At 34.1% G+C, this 21361-nt stretch overlaps 1 protein-coding gene across 1 annotated transcript in view; it reads left to right on the top strand.

Annotated features, from left to right (window-relative positions):
- Positions 1 to 21361, top strand: part of LOC110460406 (deleted in malignant brain tumors 1 protein-like) — a 183979-nt gene that overhangs the window by 99128 nt on the left and 63490 nt on the right. Inside the window, exons 13-24 of the mRNA XM_021513281.1 lie at positions 630 to 780; positions 2095 to 2273; positions 3478 to 3628; positions 4927 to 5105; positions 5555 to 5705; positions 6847 to 7025; positions 8232 to 8382; positions 9682 to 9860; positions 10316 to 10466; positions 11622 to 11800; positions 12368 to 12521; positions 14192 to 14370. Coding sequence (XP_021368956.1) covers positions 630 to 780; positions 2095 to 2273; positions 3478 to 3628; positions 4927 to 5105; positions 5555 to 5705; positions 6847 to 7025; positions 8232 to 8382; positions 9682 to 9860; positions 10316 to 10466; positions 11622 to 11800; positions 12368 to 12521; positions 14192 to 14370 — 1983 coding nt within the window. The remainder of the gene's footprint in view (positions 1 to 629; positions 781 to 2094; positions 2274 to 3477; positions 3629 to 4926; positions 5106 to 5554; positions 5706 to 6846; positions 7026 to 8231; positions 8383 to 9681; positions 9861 to 10315; positions 10467 to 11621; positions 11801 to 12367; positions 12522 to 14191; positions 14371 to 21361) is intronic.

Below are 21361 nucleotides of genomic sequence, written 5' to 3'. Positions count from 1 at the left end.
ATGGATGAAGACATGTTTTATATGTAGATCTATGCAAACCCCTTTAACGGGCAAAATATCAAAAAAAATAAAAGAAAAAAAAACCATCGGCCTTCATAGAAAGATTTCCCATCAAAAACCCATTTGTTGTAAGTTAGACTGTCCTAGTTCTTAATGTATGAAGTTAATATAATTTCAATAATAAAAAAGTCGATAAAAAAACAAATACTACCGTTTCTGATCTTTTCAAAATGAATCATTTACTGAACATTACATTGGAGGAAAACTTATAAACTTATATCTTTTTGGAGATACATCTTAAACAGAATTCTTTAAAATGTTTACAATCCAAAAAACAAGTTCCTTCTGAAAAGGGGTAATATATTAATTAGATTGATACGTATATATTGTCTTGAGCCTTTACATTTTGTGAATAACACATTTCTCTAACGAACAACTTTTTTTTTTAATTTAACATTTTGTGAATATAACAACTTCTTTTGATAATCACAGAAAATGAATGGAACATAAAGTTTGCATCAATGTATTTCTTGCAAATAATGATAACCATTTGATGTTATGATGTTAACACTGTTCATGCACTGAAGTGCATTTCCATTGTTATGCTATGTAAACATAATTTCTAACAGCAGCAGATATTGAAATTCGCCTGAGTGGAGGTCCAGAACCTAATTTGGGCCGTGTAGAAGTGTACTACAGTGGTTACTGGGGAAGTGTTTGTGGTTACTACGACTGGGACGACAGAGATGCTACTGTAACGTGCAGGATGTTAGGATACAGGTAATTCAAGGATATTAAATCTAGTCTAAAATGATACCCTATTAATAAAAACAAACAGCTGAGAGATATTAACAAGAAAAGAAGAAATAGCTTCACGTGCTGTTCTCGTCTTGTAACATTACGGACATCAACAGAATATAAACTATCTGGAAGGTTCCCTTCGCTAAACAAACATTATTAATGTGACATACAAAACAATTTCTTCTCTTTTAACATACTAATAAGCATAAACAAAAATATCCAACTTTATATCAGATTAAAATGTTACTTATTTTGTAATGAGATCCTGATGGCGAGACCATATATAAATTGCCCAAAGTCCCCATTTAACTGTATCGCTGATTTTATAGTTACATAAACATTGATGATTTAAAATACCTCGCCTCTAACCTTTGCTATTTTTCTTATAAAAGGATAGATCTGGCATTTTCTATTTTCTTACTTAGCAAAAGTGGTAACTTTTCCGTTAATGCCAGTTTCAGGAATTGAAACATGTCAAAGACATAGAATAATGAGGGATTTGATTGTATTTTCGTACTCGCCGTAAATAATTCAATAGTTTACATAAAGTAAAGCAAGCAAAGACACTTTCGATGTAATGTTGACGCCCATGCTAAAACATAGTCGACCGGCTTGGTCGACTATGTTTTAGCAGACGGAATTGGCGAGAGATCGGCAAAACCTTGAAGACGTTCGACAGCATAGTAAAGTAAAAGTTAACATCGAATAAGCACTAGACAAATAGAATACGCTGAAGGTTGGACATGGTTTGTCCACCACTAAGCGTTGCGAAGTTTTCGTGACATGTGAGATCTGAATCGGCTGATGGAACACTTACACATTCATAATGAAAACATGACATTTGACCCAGTCGAAAATTTGGTCGCTAATCGTTGGTTTTTGCTCTCGTGAAATCTCGTAAAATTCCCATAATAATGACACAAACATGGCCTCAGGCATGCTTCTGTTGAGAGAATAAGAAGACAGCAAAGGGCCTCGCACGTGTATTATTTAACATAAATATAAGTCAAAGACATTTTAATCTTTTCAACCAAATATACTTATAATGTTTTTGAAATTTCCTGACTTCAATTTTAACCAAAGTTTTTCAAAAGATTGCGAGACGGTTACTTTAGTTTCTTAAATACCTGTTTGAAATATAAAGATTTTGTGTACAAACACTATTTTAAATATCTAAGGATTATGTAGTATGTCTATGAAATTACTTTCATCAGCTTTTGGCTTTTGAATTTTGCAAAACAAATGCTATAGATATCCTTACAAATCTACACTGTTCTCATATTTATCTTTCAGTGCTGGTCATCAAATATATCGGACCACCCGTTATGGTAGTCTAACTGATCTAATATGGATGACAGGTGTAGACTGTAACGGTACGGAGGACAGTCTAGCTGATTGTTCCCTTGACGGATGGGGTCGAGTTGGTTATTGCAGTAATTACCCCGCTTGTGTTTTCTGTTATAACGTCACAGGTAATAGATCTTAACGCATTCAGATATTACAACTGTTGTCAAAACTTCAAAAACAAGCCTAGATATTTCTTTTTCTATTACTGTTTATACACATGTATATTACAATTATGGAGATTGACATTTGAGAAAAAATACATATTTCGACTTACCGAAGGACAAATTCTAAATTTATTACCGAATTTTGCAAAATTTTGAATGTATCCAAAATACTTTTTTTGAAGTCAAATGAATTGAACATGTCCTCGGTAGCAATATTTTCAGGGAAACATATTTTTATCTGATGAAAGGAAGTATTTTTGAATAACAATGGCCATTATCTGACATCACAAATGCTGTATTTCTCATCGATAACTACGCAACACAAAAATTACATTGGTGTAATTCTTGAATAATATGGCAATCATGTGATATGCAGTTAGTATGTGTCATTCGCAGAAATACCATCCCATGGTTATGTAATGTAAAGATGCACATCAGCCGTGTACATGTACGTGTCCTTATTACGACAGTATGTGTACAACAAAATAAAAAAAAACACACACTTTGTATGCTTTCCTTCCATTGAGCATGATGGATGAAAACATGTTTTATATGTAGATCTTTGGGAGGGCAAACCCTTTTTACGGGCAAAAAAAACAAAGAAACCCCCAAAAAACATCGGCCTTCAAAGTGAAGAAAAATTTCCCATCAAAAAACCCATTTCTTGTAAGTTAGGCTGTCCTAGTTCTTAATGTATGAAGTTATTAAAATTTCAATAAAAAAAGTCGATAAAAAAACAAATACTACCGTTTCTGATCTTTTCAAAATGAATCATTTACTGAACATTACATTGGAGGAAAACTTATAAACTTATATCTTTTTGGAGATACATCTTAAACAGAATTCTTTAAAATGTTTACAATCCAAAAAACAAGTTCCTTCTGAAAAGGGGTAACATATTAATTAGATTGATACGTATATATTGTCTTGAGCCTTTACATTTTGTGAATAACACATTTCTCTAACGAACAATTTTTTTTTTTAATTTAACATTATGTGAATATAACAACTTCTTTTGATAATCACAGAAAATGTATGGAACACAAAGTTTGCATCAATGTATTTCTTTCAAATAATGATAACCATTTGATGTTATGATGTTAACACTGTTCATGCACTGAAGTGCAGTTCCATTGTTATGCTATGTAAACATAATTTCTAACAGCAGCAGATATTGAAATTCGCCTGAGTGGAGGTCCAGAACCTAATTTGGGCCGTGTAGAAGTGTACTACAGTGGTTACTGGGGAAGTGTTTGTGGTTACTACGACTGGGACGACAGAGATGCTAATGTAACGTGCAGGATGTTAGGATACAGGTAATTCAAGGATATTAAATCTAGTTTAAAATAATACCCTATTAATAAAAACAAACAGCTGAGAGATATTAACAGGAAAAGAAGAAATAGCTTCACGTGCTGTTCTCGTCTTGTAACATTACGGACATCAACAGAATGTAAACTATCTGGAAGGTTCCCTTCGCTAAATAAACATTATTAATGTGACATACAAAACAATTTCTTCTCTTTTAACATACTAATAAGCATAAACAAAAATATCCAACTTTATATCAGATTAAAATGTTACTTATTTTGTAATGAGATCCTGATGGCGAGACCATATATAAATTGCCCAAAGTCCCCATTTAACTGTATTGCTGATTTTATAGTTACATAAACATTGATGATTTAAAATACCTCGCCTCTAACCTTTGCTATTTTTCTTATAAAAGGATAGATCTGGCATTTTCTATTTTCTTACTTAGCAAAAGTGGTAACTTTTTCGTTAATGCCAGTTTCAGGAATTGAAACATATCAAAGACATCGAATAAAGAGGAATTTGATACTATTTTCGTACTCGCCGTAAATAACTCAATAGTTTACATAAAGTAAAGCAAGCAAAGACACTTTCGATGTAATGTTGACGCCCATGCTAAAACATAGTCGACCAAGCCGGGAGACAGAATTGGCGAGAGATCGGCAAAACCTTGAAGACGTTCGACAGCATAGTAAAGTCAAAGGTAACATCGATGAAGCACTAGACAAATGGAATACGCTGAAGGTTGGAAATGGTTTGTCCACAACTAAGCGTTGCGAAGCTTTCGTGACATGTGAGATCTAAATCGGCTGATGGAACACTCACACATTCATAGTGAAAACATGACATTTGACCCAGTCGAAAATTTGGTCGCTAATCGTTGGTTTTTGCTCTCGTGAAATCTCGTGAATTCCCATAATAATGACACAAATATGGCCTCAGGCATGCTTCTGGTGAGAGAATAAGCAGACAGCAAAGGGCCTCGCACGTGTATTATTTAACATAAATATAAGTCAAAGACATTTTAATCTTTTCAACCAAATATACTTATAGTATTCATGATATTTTCCTGAATCAGTTTTAACCAAAGTTTTTCAAAAGATTGCGAGACGGTTACTTTAGTTTCTTAAATACCTGTTAGAAATATAAAGATTTTGTGTACAAACACTATTTTAAATATCTAAGGATTATGTAGTATGTCTATGAAATTACTTTAATCAGCTTTTGGCTTTTGAATTTTGCAAAACAATTGCTATAGATATTCTTACAAATCTACACTATTCTCATATTTATCTTTCAGTGCTGGTCATCAAATATATCGGACCACCCGTTATGGCCGTCTTACAGATCCTGTATGGATGGCAGGTGTAGACTGTAACGGTACGGAGGACAGTCTAGCTGATTGTTCCTTTGACGGATGGGGTCGAGTTGGTTATTGCAGTAGTTACCCCGCTAGTGTTTTCTGTCATAACGTGACAGGTATGTAAATAGCAATCACAGAATTTCAAATGATGTTTAACGTTTATTAAGGTCACTTAGGGTAACGACAATCCTTTATTATATATACATTTGTATCAATATATATATGCTCATCACTTTTAATGTAGCGCAAGATTTGTTAAACTTGATCTTAATCAATGGAGAATTAAGAATTATTATCGACACTATAAAAAAACGAGTTTCGATCTCCGGAATGGCAAATCATAAAACTCGAACGCAATTCTTTGAATGTTTTGAATATCTGAACAACTATTTTCTTCAGAAAAAAAGTAAACATTTTAACTTCTTATACAGTCATTTGTTTAATTAAAAAAGTCATATTTTTACATCACAAATAAATTACTAAACGAGATAATGTTAATTGATGAAGTAATGCAATTTACCAATGCTATATCATTGTAGTTTAATGTAAACATAATTTCTAACAGAAACAGACTTTGACATCCGCCTGAGTGGTGGTCCGGATCCCAATGTGGGCCGTGTAGAAGTATACTACAGTGGTTACTGGGGAAGTGTTTGTGACTCCTACGACTGGGATTACAAAGACGCTTCGGTTACGTGCAGGATGTTGGGATACAGGTAATGTACAGATATTTACCTTATTGTGCATTTTTCGTAAAATACTATTGAGTTGGCGGCATATAGAAAAGCAGCAGATATCGAGACCTACGTTGATGCCAACTTTTAACGTCACGGATATTTACAAATGTAATCATCACCATTGTGTATTCCTCCAGTAAGTATACCTTTCACTTTGTATCATTACATGAATGATCATTCCTTCATTTCTTTTTCGAATATTCGAAAAAAGATAGTTGTAGTGAGTATCTGCCAAGTGAAGTGGTATAATTATTCGTTAACTTTAATTTTGGCCCGGTAAATAAAAATAGAAAGGTACCCGTTACTCCGAATAACAAATAATACATGTCCAACTTCATTTGTCCATTTACGTCTTAATTGCAAAGAAAAAATACCAAAGTATCAATAGAACCATAATTTCAAATCTATACCACTTGGGCAAAATATGAACAAAGGAGGGATTTGCATGATCAGTGTCTTCTTCGTCTTCAAATCGGAATCCAGGATAGAGATAACGAAATAGTAAGGCATACTTTTAAGCATAAACAAAAATGTCCATCTCTATATCAGATTAAGAAATAACATATCTTATAATGAGATCATGATGCCGAGACCATGTAAATTGCCCATAGTCCCCATTTAAATGTATCTCTGACTTATTTACTCTGATGACTTAAAAGTGCCTTGCCTCTAACCTTTGCTATTTTTTCTGGTAAAAGGGTAGATCTGGCATTTCATATCTTTTTTACAAAGCAAATGTGATACATTTTTCGTTTATACCAGATTCAGGATTGAAACGTGTCAAAGATATAAAATAAAATGGAATTTGATTTCATTTCTGACGTGCCGTAACGTAAATATAAGTCATTGAAATTTTAATTTTTTCAACTCCGTATACTTAATATTTATCAACTTTCATGACTGCAATTTTAACCACAGTTTTCCAACAAATTACGGGACGGTAACATTAATTCTTGAAATAACTCTTCGGAATATAATGATTTTGTGTAAAAACACTATATTTAATATCTAATGATTATGTAATATGTCTATGAAATTATTTTCATCTACATTTAAATTTTCAAAAATATTTGCTAAAGATACTCTTACAAATCTTTTTTATGTTATATTTAATTTTCAGTGCTGGCCATCAAATATATCGCACCACTCGTTATGGCAGTCTTACTGATCTTATATGGATGGCAGGTGTAGACTGTAACGGTACGGAGGACAGCCTAGCTGATTGTTCCTTTGACGGATGGGGTCGAATTGGTTATTGCAGTAGTTACCCCGCTTGTGTTTTCTGTTACAACATCACAGGTAATAGATCTTAACGCATTCAGATATTACAACTGTTGTCAAAACTTCAAAAACAAGCCTAGATATTTTTTTTTCTATTACTGTTTATACACATGTATATTACAATTATGGAGATTGACATTTGAGAAAAATTTCATATTTCGACTTACCGAAGGACAAATTCTAAAATTATTACCGAAGTTTGCAAAATTTTGAATGTATCCAAAATACTTTTTTTGAAGTCAAATGAATTGAACATGTCCTCGGTAGCAATATTTTCAGGGAAACATATTTTTATCTGATGGAAGGAAGTATTTTTGAATAACAATGGCCATTATCTGACATCACAAATGCTGTATTTCTCATCGATAACTACGCAACACAAAAATTACATTGGTGTAATTCTTGAATAATATGGCAATCATGTGATATGCAGTTAGTATGTGTCATTCGCAGAAATACCATCCCATGGTTATGTAATGTAAAGATGCACATCAGCCGTGTACATGTACGTGTCCTTATTACGACAGTATGTGTACAACAAAATAAAAAAAACACACTTTGTATGCTTTCCTTCCATTGAGCATGATGGATGAAAACATGTTTTATATGTAGATCTTTGGGAGGGCAAACCCCTTTTACGGAAAAAAAAAAAAAAAAAAAAAACCCAAAAAAACATCGGCCTTCAAAGTGAAGAAAGATTTCCCATCAAAAAACCCATTTGTTGTAAGTTAGACTGTCCTAGTTCTTAATGTATGAAGTTATTAAAATTTCAATAATAAAAAAGTCGATAAAAAAACAAATACTGCCGTTTCTGATCTTTTCAAAATGAATCATTTACTGAACATTACATTGGAGGAAAACTTATAAACTTATATCTTTTGGGAGATACATCTTAAACAGAATTCTTTAAAATGTTTACAATCCAAAAAACAAGTTCCTTCTGAAAAGGGGTAATATATTAATTAGATTGATACGTATATATTGTCTTGAGCCTTTACATTTTGTGAATAACACATTTCTCTAACGAACAACTTTTTTTTTTAATTTAACATTTTGTGAATATAACAACTTCTTTTGATAATCAAAGAAAATGTATGGAACACAAAGTTTGCATCAATGTATTTCTTGCAAATAATGATAACCATTTGATGTTATGATGTTAACACTGTTCATGCACTGAAGTGCAGTTCCATTGTTATGCTATGTAAACATAATTTCTAACAGCACCAGATATTGAAATTCGCCTGAGTGGAGGTCCAGAACCTAATTTGGGCCGTGTAGAAGTGTACTACAGTGGTTACTGGGGAAGTGTTTGTGGTTACTACGACTGGGACGGCAGAGATGCTAATGTAACGTGCAGGATGTTAGGATACAGGTAATTCAAGGATATTAAATCTAGTTTAAAATAATACCCTATTAATAAAAACAAACAGCTGAGAGATATTAACAGGAAAAGAAGAAATAGCTTCACGTGCTGTTCTCGTCTTGTAACATTACGGACATCAACAGAATGTAAACTATCTGGAAGGTTCCCTTCGCTAAATAAACATTATTAATGTGACATACAAAACAATTTCTTCTCTTTTAACATACTAATAAGCATAAACAAAAATATCCAACTTTATATCAGATTAAAATGTTACTTATTTTGTAATGAGATCCTGATGGCGAGACCATATATAAATTGCCCAAAGTCCCCATTTAACTGTATTGCTGATTTTATAGTTACATAAACATTGATGATTTAAAATACCTCGCCTCTAACCTTTGCTATTTTTCTTATAAAAGGATAGATCTGGCATTTTCTATTTTCTTACTTAGCAAAAGTGGTAACTTTTTCGTTAATGCCAGTTTCAGGAATTGAAACATATCAAAGACATCGAATAAAGAGGAATTTGATACTATTTTCGTACTCGCCGTAAATAACTCAATAGTTTACATAAAGTAAAGCAAGCAAAGACACTTTCGATGTAATGTTGACGCCCATGCTAAAACATAGTCGACCAAGCCGGGAGACAGAATTGGCGAGAGATCGGCAAAACCTTGAAGACGTTCGACAGCATAGTAAAGTCAAAGGTAACATCGATGAAGCACTAGACAAATGGAATACGCTGAAGGTTGGAAATGGTTTGTCCACAACTAAGCGTTGCGAAGCTTTCGTGACATGTGAGATCTAAATCGGCTGATGGAACACTCACACATTCATAGTGAAAACATGACATTTGACCCAGTCGAAAATTTGGTCGCTAATCGTTGGTTTTTGCTCTCGTGAAATCTCGTGAATTCCCATAATAATGACACAAACATGGCCTCAGGCATGCTTCTGGTGAGAGAATAAGCAGACAGCAAAGGGCCTCGCACGTGTATTATTTAACATAAACATAAGTCGAAGACATTTTAATCTTTTCAACCAAATATACTTATAGTATTCATGATATTTTCCTGACTTCAATTTTAACCAAAGTTTTTCAAAAGATTGCCAGACGGTTACTTTAGTTTCTTAAATACCTGTTAGAAATATAAAGATTTTGTGTACAAACACTATTTTAAATATCTAAGGATTTTGTAGTATGTCTATGAAATTACTTTCATCAGCTTTTGGCTTTTGAATTTTGCAAAACAATTGCTATAGATATTCTTACAAATCTACACTATTCTCATATTTATCTTTCAGTGCTGGTCATCAAATATATCGGACCACCCGTTATGGCAGTCTAACTGATCTAATATGGATGGCAGGTGTAGACTGTAACGGTACGGAGGACAGTCTAGCTGATTGTTCCTTTGACGGATGGGGTCGAGTTGGTTATTGCAGTAGTTACCCCGCTTGTGTTGTCTGTCATAACGTGACAGGTATGTAAATAGCAATCACAAAATTTCAAATGATGTTTAACGTTAATTAAGGTCACTTAGGGTAACGACAATCCTTTACTATAAATACATTTGTATCAATATATCTTTGCTCGTCACATTTAATGTAGCGCAAGATTTGTTAAAATGGATCTTAATCAATGGAAAAATAAGAACTATTATCGAAACTATAAAAAAACGAGTTTCGATCTCTGGAATGGCAAATCATAAAACTCGAACGCAATTCTTTAAATGTTTTGAATATCTGAACAACTACTTTCTTCAGTGATAAAGTAAAGTAAACTTGTTAACTTCCTATACAGTCATTTTATTAATTAAAAAAGTCATAATTTTTACATTACAAATAAATTACTAAACGAGATAATGTTAATTGATGAAGTAATGCAATTTACCAATGCTATATCATTGTTGTTTAATGTAAACATAATTCCTAACAGAAACAGACTTTGACATCCGCTTGAGTGGTGGTCCGGATCCCAATGTGGGCCGTGTAGAAGTATACTACAGTGGTTACTGGGGAAGTGTTTGTGACTCCTACGACTGGGATTACAAAGACGCTTCGGTTACGTGCAGGATGTTAGGATACAGGTAATGTACAGATATTGACCTTATTGTGCATTTTTCGTAAAATACTATTGAGTTGGCGACATATAGAAAAGCAGCAGATATCGAGACCTACGTTGATGCCAACTATTACGTCACGGATATTTACAAATGTAATCATCACCATTGTGTATTTCTCCGGTAAATATACCTTTCATTTTGTATCATAACATGAATGATCACTCCTTCTTTTCTTTTACGAATATTAGAAAAAAGATAGGTGTAGTGAGTATCTGCCAAGTGAAGTGGTATACTTATTCGTTAACTTTACTTTTGGCCCGGTAACTAAAAATAGAAAGGTACCCACTACTCCGAATAACAAATAATACATGTCCAACTTCATTTGTCCTAAATATCAAAAACATTTACGTCTTAGTTGCAAAAGGAAAATACCAAAGTATCAATAGAACCATAATTTCAAATCTATACCACTTGGGCAAAATATGAACAAAGGAGGGATTTGCATGATCAGTGTCTAATTCGTCTTCAAATCGGAATTCAGGATAGAGATAACGAAATAGTAAGGCATACTAATAAGCATAAACAAAAATGTCCATCTCTATATCAGATTAAGAAATAACATATTTTATAATGATATTATGATACCGAGACCATATAAATTGCCCATAGTCCCCATTTAGCTGTATTTCTGACATATTTACTCTGATGACTTAAAAGCGCCTTGCCTCTAACCTTTGCTATTTTTTTCTGGTAAAAGGGTAGATCTGGCATTTCATATCTTTTTTACAAAGCAAATGTGATACATTTTTCGTTTATACCAGATTCAGGATTGAAACGTGTCAAAGACATAAAATAAAATGGAATTTGATTTCATTTCTGACGTGCCGTAACGTAAATATAAGTCATTGAAATTATAATCTTTTCAACTCCGTCTACTTAATATTTATTAACTTTCATGACTGCAATTTTAACCATAGTTTTCCAACAAATTACGGGACGGTAACATTAATTCTTGAAATGACTCTTCGGAATATAATGATTTTGTATAAAAACACTATATTTAATGTCTAATGATGATGTAATATGTCTATGAATTTATTTTCAAATACTTTTAAATTTTCGAAAATATTTGCTAAAGATGTTCTGACAAATATTTTTTATGTTATATTTAATTTTCAGTGCTGGCCATCAAATATATCGCACCACTCGTTATGGCAGTCTTACTGATCTTATATGGATGGCAGGTGTAGACTGTAACGGTACGGAAGACAGTCTAGCTGATTGTTCCTTTGACGGATGGGGTCGAAGTGATTATTGTTATAGCTATCCCGCTAGTGTTTTCTGTTACAACATGACAGGTATGTTTATAGCAAGCACATAATTTCAAATGATGTTTAACGTTAATAAAGGTAAAAAGGACAACTGCTTTTTGTATTAAAGAAGATTGCTCTTCTTTTACAAGGTATCGAAGTTTTCCTAATATGTATACTTGTTTTCTCTCATTATTAATTTAATATCACATTTATTGAAATTGGCATTTGAGGAAATGTTTTAGATTGTGTTCCATGGAAAGAATAATTCTAAAAAAATAGCACCGAATTCTGTAAAATTCTGCAATTCTAAAATTTACTCTCTTTCCCAAAAAGTTTTATTTTCAATCAATTTACACGATGAATGTTCTCTAAGCCATACTATTTTGGTACACATCCTAACCTTGTGGAAAGAAATATTTTATTTTAAGAATTAGATTGTCACTTTTTTGACACCACAACTAGTGTGTTCATAGGGGTGGGGGAGGTGATACAAAACAATAGTTTCATTGATGTGTTTCTTTCATATCATGGCAACCCTGTGATGTTATGAAGTAAATCCTTTTCATTCGCTGAAATGTTACCATGGTTGCGTTATGTAACGATTATTTATTGCAGGAACAGATATTGACATCCGCCTGAGTGGAGGTCCGGATTCCAATGTGGGCCGTGTAGAAGTATACTACAGTGGTTACTGGGGAAGTGTTTGTGAACCCTACGACTGGGATTACAAAGACGCTTCGGTTACGTGCAGGATGTTAGGATACAGGTAATGTACAGATATCTACTTTATAAGGCCTTTATTATAAAATAAATGTATACTATTGAGTGGGTGACATTAACGAAAAGAGCAGATATCGCGTCCTACGTTGATGCCAACTTTGATCCTCTCGTACAGGAACAAATGTAGTCATCACAATTGTGTATTCCTTCGGTAAATAAACGTTAAATTATTATTTCATAAAATAAATGAACACCCTTCGGTTCGTTTACGAATATTTAAAATAAGATAGATGTATCGACGAAGTATCGGCAAAGTAAAGTGGGACAGCTATTCGTTATTCCAACTTAACTTCTGCCCTGGTAAGTATAATTAGGAATTTACCCGTTGCTCCGAATAACGAATAATACACGTCCAACTTAATTTGTTCTTAACTTCCAAAATATGTACGTCCTAATAACAAAAGGAAAATACCAAAGTGTCAATAGAACCATAATTTCAAATCTATACCACTAGGGCAAAATTTGATCAAAGAAGGGACTTGCATGATCAGTGTTGGGTAAGTGTTTTCTTCTGCATCGAAGACACACGCCTTGTCAATCTGGATCAACGCCAAGTGCCATTACTTTAAATCGAAATTAAGGATAGAAACAACAAAACTATAAGGCATACTCAGAAGCAAAACCAAAAATATCCAACTGTATATCAGATTAAAATGTTACTTATTTTGTAATGAGATCCTGATGGCGAGACCATATAAATTGCCAAAAGTCCCCATTTAACTGTATCGCTGGTTTTATTGTTACATACACATTGATGATTTAAAATACCTCGCCTCTAACCTTTGCTATTTTTTCTTATGAAAGGATAGATCTGGCATTTTTCTATTTTCTTACATTTTTCGCTAATGCCATATTCAGGAATTGAAACGTGCCAAAGGCATAAAATAAAGAGGAATTTTATTTTATTTTCTTACGTGCCGTACATAATTCAATAGTTTACATAAAGTAAAGCAAGCACAGACACTTCCCATGTAATGTTGACGTCCATGCTAAAACATAGTCGACTAAGCAGGAAGACAGAATCAGCGATAAATAGGCAAAACCATGAAGCCGTTCGACAGCATAGTAAAGTAAAAATTTATAGTGATGAAGCCCTAGACCAATGGAATGCGCTGAAGGTTGAAAATGGTTGGTCCACCACTAAGCGTTGCGAAGCTTTCGTGACATGTGAGATCTGAATCGGCTGATGGAACACTCAGCACATTGTTAGTGAAAACATGACATTTGACCCAGTCGAAAATATAGTCGCTATTCGTTGGATTTTGCTCTCGTGAAATCTCGTGAATTCCCATAATAATGACACAAACATGGCCTCAGGCATGCTTCTGGTGAGAGAATAAGCAGCCAGCAAAAGGCATCGCACGTTTATTATTTAACATACATATAAGTCAATGAAATTTTAATTTTATGAAATTTTCTGACTGCAATTTTAACCACAGTTTTCCAAAAGATTGCGAGACGGTTACTTTAGTTTGTAAAATAACATTTCGAAATATAAAGATTGTGTAAAAAAAAATATTTTAATGTCTAGAGATTATGTAATATATCTATGGAATTATTTCCATCAGCTTTTGGCTTTTGAATTTTGCAAATAAAAAAAAAATAAAGAAATAGATATTCTTACAAATCTATACTATTCTCATTTTTATTCTTCAGTGCTGGTCATCAAATATATCGAACCACCCGTTATGGCAGTCTAACAGATCTAATATGGATGGCAGGTGTAGACTGTAACGGTACGGAGGACAGTCTAGCTGATTGTTCCTTTGACGGATGGGGTCAAGTTGGTTATTGCTATAGTTACCCCGCTAGTGTTTTCTGTTATAACGTGACGGGTATGTTAACAGCAATCAAAAAATTTCAAATGATGTTAACGTTAATTAAGGTCACTTAATGAAATGACAATCCTTACTATGAATGTATTAATATATCTATGCTCATCACTTTAAATGTAGCTCAAGATTTGTTAAAATGGATCTTAATCAATGGAAAAATAAGAACTATTATCAAAACTATAAAAAGATGAGTTTCGATCTGCTGAATGACAAATCATATAACTCTAACGAAATTCTTTATTTTTTTCAATGTCTGGACAACTACTTTCTTCAGTAAACAAAGTAAACTTTTAACTCCTTAAAAAGACATTTTTTTAAATTATAAAAGTCGTATTTTGACATCATAAATAAATAACTAACCGTGATAATGTTAAGTGCTGAAGCTATACAAATGCTATTTTATTGTTCACATAATTTCTAACAGAAAGAGACTTTGACATCCGCCTGAGTGGAGGTCCAGATCCCAATGTGGGGCGTATAGAAGTGTACTATAGTGGTTACTGGGGAAGCGTTTGTGGTTACTACGACTGGGATGACAGGGACGCTAATGTAACTTGCAGGATGTTAGGATACAGGTAATTAACGGATTTTTCTTCTAGATGGCACTATTTGTAAATTAAAAAGCCGAAAAATAAAATGTCCTTCCTTCTATCAAAATGTACAAGCAGAACATGTATAATAAATATCAATGAATCGATATCCACAATATTTCTGTCCTTAAACAACAGGAGAACGCTAAGTGTAAAAAATTCAACTCGAAATCAATAAAAGTTGGACAAATATTGTTTTCGAAAAAAAAGCAGAAACTAAAAAGGTAGGGTAGGGTTGGTTGTCAAACAAGCTTAGTTCGTTTGAAAGCAAGACATGTAATAGGTTTTGCAGACGAACATTACGTTATTAGAATTCTTGTTTGTTGACACAACTACATGTACTGTGTACCTATCACAAACACGAACAAAGTACTTTTATTGCGACAATTTAAAAGCAAAATGTTAAGCATCTTCTGCTGCATTGATGAAACCCGCCATGTAAATCTAGGTCAAATCTAACAAATGTCACGTCTTTAAAGCGAGAACCGGGGGAAAAAACCCAACAAAGCAGACAAATGAACATTATCAAGAACATCCTATTTCATTTAAAACACATATTTAGCATATTTCCAAATGGCAAGATAATAGCCAAACTTCTCCATTGCCAATTTTCCAACATATGAACACTTAAGACTTGAGATCAACAAATTATTGCTTGTAATAATGAAGGTTTTAATATACTCTCAGATACATCATTTGGTATCCCTGTGGAGATATTTACATTGCCAAATTACTTTATTTCTATACTTATTTTTCAGTACCGGTCATCATCTCTATCAGACAACCCGTTATGGCAGTCTTACATATCCTGTATGGATGGCAGGTGTAGACTGTAACGGTACGGAGGACAGTCTAGCTGATTGTTCCTTTAACGGATGGGGTCAAGTTGGTCATTGCAGTAATTACCCCGCTTGTGTTTTCTGTTATAACGTCACAGGTAATAGATCTTAACGCATTCAGATATTACAACTGTTGTCAAAACTTCAAAAACAAGCCTAGATATTTCTTTATCTATTACTGTTTATACACATGTATATTACAATTATTGAGATTGACATTTGAGAAAAAATTCAAATTTCGTCTTACCGAGTGACACATTCTAAAATTATTACCGAATTTTGCAAAATTTTGAATGTATCCAAAATACTTTTTTTGAAGTCAAATGATATGAACATGTCCTCGGTAGCAATATTTTCAGGGAAACATATTTTTATCTGATGAAAAGAAGTACTTTTGAAATAAAAATGGCCATTATCTGACATCACAAATGCTGTATTTCTCATCGATAAACACGCAACACAACAATTACATTGGTGTAATTCTTGAATAATACGGCAATCATGTGATATGCAGTTCATATGTGTCATTCGCAGAAATACCATCCCATGGTTATGTTATGTAAAGATGCACATCAGCCATGTACATGTAGTTGGTAGGAACACTATATTAACTAGTTGATTATTTCTCTGTGGGAAGACATAAGCTAGCTAATTCCTTCCCCGTGTTATATTGGCTAATGGGATATATTATTGTCTAGCCAATAAGTCCCCCCCCCCCGCCTCTACCTTATTTTATAGAAGGGTAACTATTGGCTGGCTGATTATTTTCCCCTCTCTGTATTAGCTTACGTGGGGAAAACTATTGGTTAGTTAGCTAATACCCCTTCTATATTATTTTATAGGGGAACTAATATGGGCTAGCTGATTCCTTGTCCCTTCCATATTGCTTATAGGGGGAACTACTAGCTAGCTTAATCTGTTCTCCTATGTATTAGTAAATAGGAATTCGGGGAAGCTATTGGCTAACCGATCTTGTACCTGTAGCAAAGTTCATAATGATGTGGCGTTTGTTTGCATGCAGCATGATCTATGGACAGTCATTCATAGATGTCTATTGTTAACATACCGGACAGGTACCGGTAAGGTTACTTTATTTGGAAATGCATATCATTTTCATATCAACACACTTACATACACTTACATTTCCTAGATATTTATCAGTTAGTCCAGCTTGGTCTTTTCAAGTTAGAATATGATATTATCAAAAAATCACAATCATATTGAAAGACAAAATCGCTTTCAACATGATTTTGAAAGATGTTTGATGTAAGGACATGTTGATTATATTGAACATTTATTTAAATGGATGCATGATAAAGATAGACAAATGACTGAAACACTGATAACAGTTCCAGGAAGTAACTATTGTATTTGAAGCAATGATTTGATTATCTTTTCAAAAGCACGGATAATTGTGTTTACATTTTTTATTGTTTATTGTTCATGAATCAGTTGTAGATTCAATCACCAGATTCAGATTTTTCGTCATATCACCATTTGATTAAAACATATTGTTATGAGCTAGCGTGCGAGCTCCTTGTTGCTTAATGTAAATATAATTTCTAACAGAAACAGACTTTGACATCCGCCTGAGTGGAGGTCTGGAACCCAATGTGGGCCGTGTAGAAGTGTACTACAGTGGTTACTGGGGAGATGTTTGTGGCCTATACGACTGGGACGACAGGGACGCTAATGTTACGTGCAAGATGTTAGGATACAGGTAATGCACCGAAAATCATGCTGCTGTTGTCATCCTTTGTAGTATGAAACATGTCCTGTAAATATTGCAATCAGATATAGGTAGAAATTATGTTCCACGTTTATGTACTATACAAAATGCAAAATGTTTTCTTCCATTCACGTCACTTGTGTTCAGATATATATTTAATTTTATATATAGCTTTCTGTTGAATTGTAGTTGGATCTCTCCAGAATATTTAATTACTAAATAATTGTCTGTATTGTTTCAAATTCCATAAATATTGTTTTCAACATTCATTGAGAAATATTACATTAATCTTTCAAATGTCAATCGATTCACGTCTCGGACTAAACTGTCAGATATCTCTTTCTTATTTCAAAGCATTTTAAAGTTTTGAATAAAAAACAATATCGACTTTCGGAAAAATGTAGTGCCAATGACTCAGAGTGATACACTACAATGAACTGAAAGATAAAGTTAAATATATAAAAAAAAAATGATGATGATGATGCTATTGTTTATGAATTGAAGCCTAACGATTAATTTGGATCAAAATGTTGGATATAAATCCCAACGAATCTCAATGTTTAAGAAAGAATAGAGATATAAAATTGACAAATAAGAGAAAGAGAGAGCGAGAGAGGGAGAGAGAGAGAGAGATAGTCTTAATTTGACGAACTAAACGCACATCTGGATCATGTTTATGCATAGATTTGCGACGTAACGACAGAGCGATACATACGTCTGTTTCACCTCCAGGACCGTTTTCAAACGCCGACGAATACGGCAAACAATGTCATTGGAAATCACAGACGCCGTGTGTTCGCGTGGGCGGTCAGGAATCCGTTGCGGGATTACAACTTAAAGCCACGGCGTCCTTAATCAAAAGCGACCTCAACGCCTTCTGTAATGGTACCGTTCACATAGCCATGAAGTGTATTGCCTGGAAAACTGGAGGTTTGTCGTTATTCCAATCCGATGGGCGCCAAATCTGAAGGCATGAAATAGCATCCGAGTTCAAAGAATAAACCGGCTAATGGGTTGTGTGGTTAGGAGGGCATGTACATTGGTCTCGGCCGACGAAGGACACACGCAGTATTGGATAGCTTGGTTTGGTTTGTTTGTGTTTTACGTCATATTAACAGCTATGGTGGTCATTTAATTACGTGCAAGATTTTAGTGGTGGAGGAAAGCCGGAATCCCCGGAGGAAAAACCTCTGACCTACGGCCATTACCTGGCGACAGCCCCACGTGGGCCTCGAACCCGGGACCCAGTGGTGGAGGGCTAGTGGTAGCAGAATGTCAGACGGCTTAACAACCTGGCCACCGCGGCCCCCGTATTGGATTGACATCATGTTTGCTCATAAATAAACTTAACACATATGAGAGATATTCGATAAACTTTGCAAAATTTACTGTTTCCGCTAGTAATTCTTATGTTAGCAACCGTTTTCTCTGGATATTATTATCGATAAATGTACTTCCTGAATGAAAGATGATTTTGAATATAGGCTTTTTCTGCACATTGCAAGCACAGAAAATATGGTTACATGAGTAATATTGATAATATAGACGTGTAAACCAGGAATTACCAACGAATTTATATTGCATAGCGAATATCAAACTGCTGTCTTAATTTTTTAAATTGCTAATTAATTTTCACCTTTATCTCTTAAAATCTAATCATTTTCTTTATTATCTTACAGTGCTGGTCGGCAAATATATCGTACCACCCGTTATGGCCGTCTAACAGATCCTGTATGGATGGCAGGTGTGGACTGTACCGGTACGGAGGACAGTCTAGCTGATTGTTCCTTTTACGGATGGGGTCGAGTTGGTTATTGCAGTAGTTACCCCGCTAGTGTTTTCTGTCTATAGTTACCCCGCTAGTGTTTTCTGTCTATAGTTACCCCGCTAGTGTTTTCTGTCTATAGTTACCCCGCTAGTGTTTTCTGTCTATAGTTACCCCGCTAGTGTTTTCTGTCTATAGTTACCCCGCTAGTGTTTTCTGTCTATAGTTACCCCGCTAGTGTTTTCTGTTATAACGTGACAGGTATGCAAACAGCAAACAAAAAAATTCAAATGATGTTTAACGTTAAGTAAGGTCACGTAATGTAATGACACCCGTTATGGCAGTCTAGCATATCCTGTATGGATGACAGGCGTAGACTGTAACGGTACGGAGCACAGTCTAGCTGATTGTTCCTTTTACGGATGGGGTCGAGTTGGTTATTGCAGTAGGTACCCCGCTAGTGTTTTCTGTTATAACGTGACAGGGATGCAAACAGCAAACAAAAAATTTCAAATGATGTTTAACGTTAGTTAAGTTCACGTAATGTAATGACACCCGGTATGGCAGTCTAACATATCCTGTATGGATGACAGGTGTAGACTGTAACGGCACAGAGGACAGTCTAGCTGATTACTCCTTTGGGTGGTTGGGGTCAAGTTGGTTCTTGCAGTACCTACCCCGCTAGTGGTTTCTGTTATTACGCCACAGCTATGCGTATATTCGTCAGTGAGTCGAACAATGCATTTCAAATGACACAACTAGATAAAACAACAGTTATTTCGTAACATTGTTTAGTGTACAGAGGACAATTTATTTGTTTTTCACTTGAAATTATTTTCATTCTTTTGATCATCCAATGTCCATCTTATAATATTGTCTTCATAACAAAGATAAGCGTGTATACACCTCGCGTGCCAATTTATTCCCCAGCCGTTTCCACATTATAAACGGAGCGTTATTTTACTTTCAGTTGACTCTACAATAGACATTCGTCTGATAGATGGACCAAACAATTATACCGGTCGAGTTGAGGTGTACTACGGTGGATATTGGGGAGGTGTTTGTTCTCACCGCTTTTCTTTTGGTGATAAAGACGCAGCTGTCGCATGTAGGATGCTTCAATATAGGCAAGGGCGCATTAAAAAACCGTTTTAAGTGTGGTTTAAAAAAATCAAATGTTTCCCCTCATATCGTTGTAAATACTGTAAAAACTAAGATGAAAAACAACTTATTAAACGTTTTAACTATTCCATCAAAAAGACTAAAACTAAGATGAAAGGAAGCATTGACTTTAAAAATGGCTGTTGATACAGAAAGCCTAACAAAGTAAACATTTTCTTGGCTTTTCGTTTGTTTAGAACTCGCCAATACACACTTGGGATACTGTGGCTTGTTAACGATGAAACCAAACACTGTCAACGACAGTTACCTTTTTGTTTATGTGTTTGCAGTGATGGTCGGGCATTATCGGCAGTGTACGGTCTTCCTAATGAACCTATATGGATGTACAATGTACAATGTGATGGTACAGAGTCCAGTCTGGCTAATTGTCCTTTTGACGGTTGGGGAAATGTTGGCTACTGCTATTATCAAGCTTATGTCACGTGCAACAACGTATCAGGTAACTTAATTTTTCTTTATGATATTGTTCGCGTATTGATTTTCCAAAAAGACTAATTTATACAAATGTTTTATATTTTCATTATTTAACAATATAAAAGTTCAAGGAATACATATTAATCTTTGATTATTTTTTTAAATATGATTTTATTAAACATTTGCTTTTTGTAACCGCCTTAATATTCAAATGAGATCATATTTAGATGATAATAGTTGTAAATACCATAAAATCGATATTTGTGAAATCTATTCTGTATATGCAATTACATTCTATTGATTATGTTTTTTTGTTATTATTTTTCGTTGACATTTTAATAACATGTTTAGCACTGGTTGATATATTATTATTTGTTATTTATGAATATATTTTATTCAATGCTGAACTATAAATGTAAATTAAATGGATCTGTTATGTATCAGGTAGGTAAACTTTTACTTATATATCAGT

Source organism: Mizuhopecten yessoensis, unplaced genomic scaffold (assembly GCF_002113885.1).
Source record: "Mizuhopecten yessoensis strain PY_sf001 unplaced genomic scaffold, ASM211388v2 scaffold10387, whole genome shotgun sequence".
Classification (NCBI taxonomy): domain Eukaryota; kingdom Metazoa; phylum Mollusca; class Bivalvia; order Pectinida; family Pectinidae; genus Mizuhopecten; species Mizuhopecten yessoensis.
The sequence above is the reverse complement of the archived record's forward strand: the minus strand, read 5'-3'. Positions and strand labels throughout refer to the sequence as shown.